The sequence below is a fragment of the Octopus bimaculoides genome, chromosome 12 (assembly GCF_001194135.2).
Source record: "Octopus bimaculoides isolate UCB-OBI-ISO-001 chromosome 12, ASM119413v2, whole genome shotgun sequence".
Classification (NCBI taxonomy): Eukaryota; Metazoa; Mollusca; class Cephalopoda; order Octopoda; family Octopodidae; genus Octopus; species Octopus bimaculoides.
In genome coordinates this window covers 47,494,321-47,504,265 of record NC_068992.1, presented here as the reverse complement: position 1 = coordinate 47,504,265, position 9,945 = coordinate 47,494,321, and the positions used below count along the sequence as shown (strand labels likewise).

General features: G+C 36.6%; 1 protein-coding gene across 3 annotated transcripts in view; it reads right to left on the bottom strand.

Annotated features, from left to right (window-relative positions):
• Window positions 1-24: 24 nt before the first annotated feature.
• Window positions 25-9,945, bottom strand: part of LOC106878436 (limbic system-associated membrane protein) — a 351,903-nt gene continuing 341,982 nt past the window's right edge. For all 3 annotated transcript variants that reach the window (XM_052972176.1, XM_052972178.1, XM_052972177.1), the window contains one exon: window positions 25-1,674. In XM_052972176.1, coding sequence (XP_052828136.1) covers window positions 1,559-1,674 — 116 coding nt within the window. In that variant the 3' untranslated portion in view covers window positions 25-1,558. The remainder of the gene's footprint in view (window positions 1,675-9,945) is intronic.

Sequence of the window (9,945 nt, the reverse complement as noted above, 5' to 3'; positions counted from 1 at the left end):
ATATATATACATATATACACACACACATACATACGTATGTATGTTTGTATGTATAAAAGAGTAAAATACACAGGTATATCTTTTGGGGACTTAAAAACGGAACAAAACTTTATAACACAACCATACACTGTTTAGAATGACTGTGTACATATTGTTCTCTGCTACTTTAGTTAACCCTGACATATGCTATTGGGGCGAGATAGAAACATTCCAACTAATATCTAGCTAATACCGGTTCTAAAATTAAGGCTTACTACACATGCCACACATAGAGTTATAACCGGAATGATTTTTACAGAGCATCGGCGAAAGGCACTTGTACAGCAACTGTTATTGGTTAAGGGTTTAAGGGTTATGGCCCTTTCGAAGTCACCCTCATCGGAACATAAGGAGACATGTGACAGGGTTAAAAAAAAAAGACTTGATGCAAGTACGTGACCAAAAGCTTCAGCATATCAAATAATCAGATAATATGGTCCAACTTTCACTATGCAAAGCTTGATCTGATTTCAAAAAACATATTGATTTATTTTTATTTATTTATTACTTGATTTTTGTATTTTTTGTGTATATGTGGGTGTCATTATTTTTTGTTATTATTTAATTTTGTTTGTTTTTCGTTTCATTCAGTTTATGAAAGTATCAGATTGTTGAATTGTTTGTTCTGCCAGTGGGCAAAACAATACCCTGGAAATTTGCAGTTGATCCGTTTGGCAGTACTTTAATAAAACGTGAATAAAGTTGCTTTCAATATCAACATAAAAAGGTGGACTTAAATAGAGCGTAAACTCTGCTGTTTTATTTATGTATTTGTTTGTTTTTCTTTTATATCATTATATATATATATATATATTTTAATCAGGGACCTGAATATTAACAGACGTAAACATTCAGGAAGTAAGAAGTTTCCGCATTGTTCTGGCTGGAAGATAATTGGCTTAAGATTATTGTCATATATTTCTTTTAATATTACAGTTCCTATACTTTCTATAAACAGGCTACAGGGGTAGCTTGCCATAGAGTTTCAGAAACATTTCTTTGTGTAACTGTGGCTATTTCTCAGGCAAACATTTTCCAACAACTGTCATATTGTATGTAAATTAATACATTTGCCCTGTGAATAAGTCTCTTTACTCATTAATACTCCTAAATAATTAGGAAGGTTTAACGTTAAACAAGTTGTTTAAAGTCTTTCTCTAGATGAGAACACATAAACATAGCTGTCCAGTTTGACTAACTATGATTTCGTAATTCTCAGGTACTTGAGTTTGTATTAAAAAGTCTCATTTCATCTTAATTCATCCGTTTTCTTCTCTCTTTATTTCTGGCCCTTCATTTTTTTGCCGATGATTGCACATTTAAATTGATACAAAAAGCTTTTTGTCAGCAGATTTGGCCATTCCAATAAGAGCATAGCTGTGAATGGGCGTCTTCAATGTCTCTTTAGCATGGCTACCGACTTTGTTGTTATGATTTATGAAATAAAACATGTTTGATGAGCTTTTGTATTTGAAGTTTCAGGATTGGTTTTGTAGACGATATCGTACGTATAAAGCTGCTAGAGAAGAGAATGGTCACTGAGAACACTGCTGATTATAATGCCAAAGATATACATGCCTATAGACTTCAGACAGAGCCCATTGTCATTGATAATGCTGAAGCAACCGGAAGATTCTGTATGAAAAAGAAAGAAGACGAAACGATATATTAGAAATGTAATAATGATACATGTAAATAAATTATTTCTAATTTAGGAATAAGGTCATCAATTTTAATGAGAGTGGGTTAGTCGATTTCCTCGACTCCAGTATTTTATTTTATCGGTAGGATAAAAAACAATGTTGACTTCGGCGAGATTTAAACGTAGAAGGCAAATAACCAGAAGAAATATTGCAAATTGATTTTCCGACGTTCTAGCAATTCTGCCAGCTCGCTGCCTGAAAGATTAGCATATAAGTTATATAAAAATAATAAATAAATAGCTGATAGATTAATAAGTTCTTGGAATTGCTATAAAAGGTGCATTATAACGGAGGGACAGTATTTAATGGAATCAGCCTCTGTGAAATAAAATACAATTACTTTTAGACATGACCGGCATTTCATCAATGAAACCTAGCAGCATGAAGTCGACTGTGGCTGGATTCGAACATAGATCATAGAAAGAAGAAACTAGAAAAACAATAAGGCATTTTATTCTGTTAACATCTTATTGTTTATTCCATTCCAACGGATTTATGTGATTAATCATTACAAATGTAATTCCAATAATAATTTAAAGGCATAATAAAATACGAATGGACATTTGTAAGCGGAGAATGAGGGGTAACCAGTAGACTGATATCAGCATATTACTGGTATTTCTATATTATTACAGAAGGGTCTTAAAACTTGTTTATGAATTAGACAAAAAATAATGCATAGTTCATAATCTTTATTTCATTTTTGTTTCGATCAGGAGAGAAGGCAGTGCTCCTGATCCTTTACACGGCTGCTGAGATTAGTGGAAAGGTCGGAAGAAGGTGTCCTCAAATGGGAAATCTGGTCCGAACACTTGTCACTGAATGAACTCTAGTAAAGTCTTCCAAGGTATCAGGTGGTGATGTTGAAACAAGTAACGGGTTTAGTCTACCATTTCAGTAGACCATAACGGGAATTAAACTCAGAACTCAAAGGATCTGAACAAATACCACAAGGTATCAAGTTCAACGTTCTTATAGTTACGCCAATTCACTACTTTGGATTGGTAAAAATGTTATTCCTTCAAAGGAATTAACCTCAGCAGGGTTTGAACTGAGAGCTCAGAGGATCGGTACAAATGTTGCGAAGAAGTCTATGCGACGCTCTTTGCGACTCGGTCAATTCATCGCCGGGAGGTTTCTGGAAATGGTGAAGGAAGAACGACGGATGTTATCCTCAGGGCAGGGAACTGGCTCGGATGCATCTAGCAAGGAAGAGAGGGCTCCCCAACAGGCACTCTAGGATGAGTTGATAGTAGTGGTAAAATGGACAATATATTAAGTCTACAACCCAAGAACGGGTTTTAGCCCCATAGAATGGGCTTTCGCATAATTTCATATTTTAGTTATATCGGAAACATGTGATTATGAAACGAATTTACAAACGACACAGCCATGTTTGAGGGGGAAAGAGTAAATTCCGATGACATTCAAAACGGAACGAAGCTAATTACAGCAATGCAGTTATGCTTGCATCTTGCAGTTTCTGATATTTTCACTCCTTTTTGTAAACAAAAGCTGAAACAACAAGAACAATCACCAAAACCTATAATGACACATAAAGATGACCTGGCTAAAATACGCTAAAAACAAGTCATATCATATATTAATTGAATAGTTATATATATATATATATATGAATACATGCATATGTGTGTATATATGTATCTATATATGTATACATGTATGCATGAATAATAATAATAACAATAATAATCACCACATTAACAAATATATACACACACACATATATATACATTTATATATTCTCCGGACACAAACGAATGTTTCCTGTTGTAACTCATCTAATAGAGCCGTTGCGATTCCTTCAAAGAGAGAGAGAGAGAGAGAGAGAGAGAGAGAGAGAGAGAGAGAGAGAGAGAGAGAGAGAGAGAGAGAGAGAGAGAGAGAGAGAGCTGAAACAAATAATTTGGTATATATATCAAGTTACCGAAAAATTAGTCACCATTTTTTCTGCTTATGAAATATTTATGGTGAGGATGCAAATTCCCAAAAGATATTCTATTGAACTTAGATGAGCTTTTATAGTTATTATAGAAATATTATTATCACTCACATACACAGAAAATATTTTCCGGTACCAGTTCGTGTATTAAAATTCTCCCTGATGCCGAAGTTTGGAACATGCTCCCTTCAGGCTTTCCTGTACATATATGATATTATAACTCTCTGTGCGGCGCTTCAAGAGAGACACAAAACTTTCAGACGTTCCCAGTAATTTAGGCTTATAACCTAATATAACCTTAAGTTTATAACCTAAGATATTTTACTGGTGACCATTCTTAGTAACTCTTCAATTTCTTCTATGAGACCGGTTGAGTTTGGAGGCTAAAAGTGTGAGCAGTAATCTAATCTCAGAACTAAAGTTTTCTATAAAGTCAGCACAACAACCAAGTTCTCTTGTCAAAAATATTTTTGAGAGCCATCCAATGAGTGGAATTGCAGTTGGTATGCTTTTCACCAAATTATGCCATACATTTTCCACAAATTACTTAAAACAAAATTGGACATTAGTAGTCCTACAAGGGCTCATGGTAGAAATGCCTCGAAGTCTGTTACAGCCATGTATCTGCACTGAGAAAGTGGCTATCCTCGAAATCAAGACGACAACTTCTACTAAGTGTAGTGCTTTAGTGGCTAGGGTGTTAGACTCATGATCGTAAGGTTGTGGTTTCGATTACTGGGCTGGGGGATGTGCTGTGGCCTTGAGCAAAACATCTAATTTCACGTTACTTCTGTCCACTCAGATGGCATATATATATATATAGATAGATAGGTCCAGTGTAATCCGTGGGTAGGAGAGGAGCAGCCGGGGAGTGTAGAGTTCAGAATAAAAAAATCTAGAATGAATAAATCCAGAATGAAAGAAGGTAGAATCCAGAAGTTCGTGTTAGATGAGTAGAGACAGGATTAGCTGGTGCGACCACGTGAGCGTGTATTTATATATGGGAGAATTTACGAAAAAAACAACAGACGAAGACAGGTGGTGTAAACAAAAAATGGATGTATTAGTTTAACACTTGGGAATAGAGAAAGTCTTCGACGTTTCGAGCTACGCTCTTCAACTGAAAGGAACAGAAAGAAATGAGGAAAGAAACGAGGAGAAAAAAAATAAATATGTAGTGGTCAGCGATCTATCATGGCGAATGTTCGAATGAAATCAATTTATAGTTCTGTAACTCAAATTGTGGCTCCTGCTTTTGTAACTTAATAATATACGTGGGTGGAGAGACTCAGTAGATCGAAATATTGTATTATCTCGTCGTTTAATCCATTTTACAAGACAATAGTTTGTCAATTTACTGTCGCATAACATTCTCACACACATATATAAACGCATACACAGATAGATAAGCCAATTTATTCGAGTGAACAAATGTTTAGGAACGAGAAAATGAAAAAAAGAAGGAATACAAATTTTGAAAATTAAATAAAATGAATTTTTGATATGAATAAATTAAACACAAAAATCCGAAGAACGAACGCTGGTCTGCGCCAGTAATTAGTGAATATAAAATATTCAGTATTAAAATTGTATCGCGTTTCTTTTAATCCTGTTAAAAATTAAACCTAATTAAGACTATAATTATTTTACAAAATATTCACCTGAAACATTTTAACTGTGAAAATGGAAATAAATTCAAGCTATACTATTATCTTTATTATTGATCTTTTTGTTTCGGTAAATATATCTAGAACTGTCTTGGGAAACAATTAAATTCATCTCGGAAAATGTGCTAAAAAATGTGCAAGGTTAACAAATGATTTGTGTGAATGCCTTAAGAATAATTACAAATGTCATTATTGTTATTTTTTCTAGGATATGCCTTTTTGTATCCTGAGAGGTAATTTATCAATATCTTTCCATAAAATGAGCTTGTATTATTTCATTTGTAACAATCAGATGAGACTATACACTGTCTGAGACAGAGGTTGAACTGAACTTTTGTTTCAGACCTTTAAAAATATTAAGGAAACAAATAATTTCGACTCATCCGCCACAAACAGAAAAAAAATTCAGGCCTCGTGCCTCTAGTAGAAAGGGATGCGTCTAACACCACTTTAGTTCCGCTTAGATAATTGAAATGTATATAACTGGAACCCGTAGATAAGCGTTTGTTGGGTGTATGTGGGTGTTGGGACTTTTCGAAGAACTCTGGTTATTTTTTAGGAATGGTTTGGAAGAAGTGTTCACTGTAGAGTTGGATGTGTGACAGATTAATACAGGTGAGGAGGAGAGATTGGTTAGTTAGATGGAGCTTGTTTGAAGAAGACAGAAGATCAGTTCAAGGGAGCAGAGACCGTTATAGTTTCAATAGAGAGGTTGATGTAACAATTATTGTTAGTGTCAGTTAATGGTATCAATGTTTGGTCAATTTGTCAGTCAAATAGCCTTATTTCGGATGTGGTCTACGATGTTTGTGCGTATAGTATTAGTCTTGTAAGGAATGTGTGAGTACGACTTGTAATGTCGGGCTTACTTGAATTATTCAGATCTCACTTATTATAGAGCGCAGAAGAGGAATCTTAATCTTTGCTGTCTGGTACGGGGATATGTGTGAGAGGTTAATAACAAGAAGGGGTTAAACGTGGCAACGAAGCATTTGCAGTAACTTTGCGTGCATTTTGAATGCATAGAAAAGGTATAGTGTCAGATTTCCTTCACACACACACATGTGTGTGTGTGTATGTGTGTGTAAGTGTATGTGTGTGTGTTTGTATAAGTGTGTGTTTGTGTATGTGCGCGTGCGTGGTATGTGTGTGTGCGGCGTTTTGATCTGGCTAAATTGTTATGATCTCATAGAAGGGAGTTTTCAAGCGCTCTATGTGTGTGGAAGTGTTGGAAATCCGGCGTGAAGCGTCTATGTTCAATATCAAAGACGTCTGTATTGGAAAAGTTAAGAGGACAAGAGGTGTGTTATAAGCAACAACAGAAAAGTATAGAAGAGTACAGAAGAAAGTGTGCGTGAGACAGGACACTTTCAAAAGGAGAGGTATACTTCATACAGTTCACACAGTGAACCTGAAAACATAGTTACACCCTATATATTTGTAGATACATTTTAATAGATAAATGTCTGTTTGGTAATAGAGTTGAGCCTCAAATCTTCCAACAGGAAACGAAGCCGGAAAGAAATCGTATTTAAACAAGCGTTTGGCATGACTGAAACCAATAAACAAGTGCTGAAGAGTCTCTTAGTGCTCACTCACTGTGGTAGAATAAGCAGCGAAATCTCCATTGAATTACACTACCAACTTCAAGAGAAACATTGGAAAACAAAGTCCTAGATACTCGGTGTTTGCATAACCCACCACCCCGAAAAAACAGCTACAACAGTTTTAGGTATACATCTGATCGGTAAAAATTAACTTGGGATACAGAAGAACGGCGTAAACAACAACCACAACAAAACTACAATTCCAATAGTTAATTGATTGGAATTTGACAACGCGAAGTTTTATGCCTCTCTCATTATTTCTCAGTCTGATTTGGAAAAACATTCAAAAATGCTTAAAATAACGGATCGGTTCTAGATGATTTCGGCCTGCATTCATTACCCTGCAGCCTTAGCGCGGGCCGAAACGCCGTTATGAATGACATAATCAGAAGGGGCCGCGATACGGCTGGCTTCCCGGTTCAGCTGGAACCAGTAGGTCTCGACTGCAGGGACGGTAAGCGCCCCGACAGAATTATTCTCTTCGCATTCGAGGGAGGCAGATTGCCAGCCTTGCTTCAACCTTTCTACATCGGCTGAAAAACCGGGTGTCACCACCCGTAACAGGGGTCTGGCCAGCCACTATCAGTTTGTGCCGGTCTCCGTCGAGACGTCAAGTGTTCTCGTAAAAATAGGGATAACGGCAGCCCGTCTGAGAAATGAAGCACGTGGGTTGGAGTTGGGCCGCTGCAACGAGTACCGCAAGCCATTTTCCACGACAACGCCATCGCAGTTATTATCGCGAGGCGCCGCTGAGCACATTGTTTGTTCTGAAGTGTGCGGCACATCATCTCCTCCTTCAACCTCAGTTGCTTTACTGCCCGTTTTTTTTCTTTCCGTTTTTACCTTTCTTTTTTTTTCTTTCTGTTTCTTTGTATTTAAATGTAATCTGTTGTATAATTGACTGTAGAAATAAAGCGTTTTTTTTTTATTAGAAAATACGTGAATTAAAAAAATAAACTACAAAATGTAAAGAAATTTAGGTGATTTCTTTGAGATTTTCGTAAATAAATTGTTGCTCCCAAGTCTGTTTATTTAAATGTCTCGTAGTTATACCGTGAACAATTTCCTTCTGCGTTGGCACAAAACCATTTAAAATGCCGCAATTTTAAGACACTAAACAATTGATTTATAATCAAGCCACTCCTCTATAAGATATTAGACTCGTACATGCAATTGTAGTAGCGCTATAAGACCTTCGTTACTAACAGTCGGCGTAGATCTAACTCCAAAATTACGATGTTCAGTTTTACAGTTTTAAGAGAAGAGAATAACAATGGCTGCTGAAATGTACGAAATCATAGGCTGAAATGGCTGTTTTATTATTGGAACTTCCATTCAGTTAGTGATGTCTTTTGGTGCAGTCACATTAGTTATATTATTTTTTAATATAATTTACATTCATTCATTTAATTTGCTTTATACCATAGTTTTTATGGCAGATTTACAAACTGCTCATGGTCATATATTATTGTGTTCGATATTTCTGGCTAAAGATAAGGCGGGGCACTCGCAGAGTCGTTAATATAACCGGACAGAATGCCTAGCGGCATTTCGTCCGTCTTCTCGTTCTGAGTTCAAATTCTTATTTCTTTAGTGCCCACAAGGGGCTAAACATAGAGGGGACAAACAAGGGATTAAGTCGATTACATCGACACCAGTGCGTAACTGGTACTTAATTTATCGACCCCGAAAGGATGAAAGGGAAGTCGACCTCGGCGGAATTTGAACTCAGAACGTAGCGGCAGACGAAATACCGCTAAGCATTTCGCCCGGCATGCTAACGTTTCTTATTTCTTTACTGCCCACAAGGGGCTACACAGAGGGGACAAACAAGGACAGACAAACGGATTAAGTCGATTACATCAACCCCAGTGCGTAACTGGTACTTATTTAATCGACCCCGAAAGGATGAAAGGCAAAGTCGACCTCGGCGGAATTTGAACTCAGAACGTAAAGACAGACGAAATACTGCTCAGCATTTCGCCCGGCGTGCTAACGTTTCTGCCAGCTCGCCGCCTCTGAGTTCAAATTCTGCCGAGGGAAACTTTACCTTTCGAGGTCGATAAAATAAGTACCAGTTGAGTACTGGGGTCGATGTAATCGATTTAGCTCCCTCTCCGAAATTGCTGGCCTTGAGCCAAAATTTTGAATTCGATATTTCTGGTTAAAGATGATTAAAATGTAAATACAAGAATGACGGCTTCGAACATATAATCGAGTATGTTTGGTTATAGTAGGTGGTATAGTTGGTAAAAATTGATTAGATTTAAATGTTGCTTTGCTTTAGATAGCCATTTAGTTCGTGGTATGAAGATTATAAGGGAGAATTAAGGTCTAAGGATAAGTTGAGGAAGTTAGCTGTCCCCGAATGTAATGGAAACGTTAAAATTTGCGAATAACTTAATTAAAGCTGTCTAATTCTCTCCGATTCCGATTTAAATAGTGCTTTACTTATCTTAACCCTTTCCCTTCCACCTACCTTTCATTGACCATTTGTCTAAATCTATAACACAGTCAGCTGTTCTGAATATTGACATTATCTTTTAGTATCTTATTCCCACCCTTTTAAACTGTCTATCATGTGGTTCCGGGTTCAGTTCCACTGCGTGGTACCTTGGGCAAGTGTCTTCTACTATAACCTCGGACGACCAAAGCCTTGTGAGTGAATTTGGTAGACGGAAACTGAAAGAAGCCAATCGTATATATATGTATATATCTGTGTGTATGCGTGTCCTTGTGTCTGTTTTTGTCTCCCCACAAACGCTTGACAACCGGTGTTGGTGTGCTTACGTTTCCATAACTTAACGGTTCGACTAAAGCAACCATTGTGAGGCCGATGCTCCAACCACTGCATCATACACCTTCACTAAGTGTTTATCTTCAAATGCATATATATAAAGACGTGTGTGTGGGTATATATATATATATATATATATGTATATATATATATATATATATATATATAT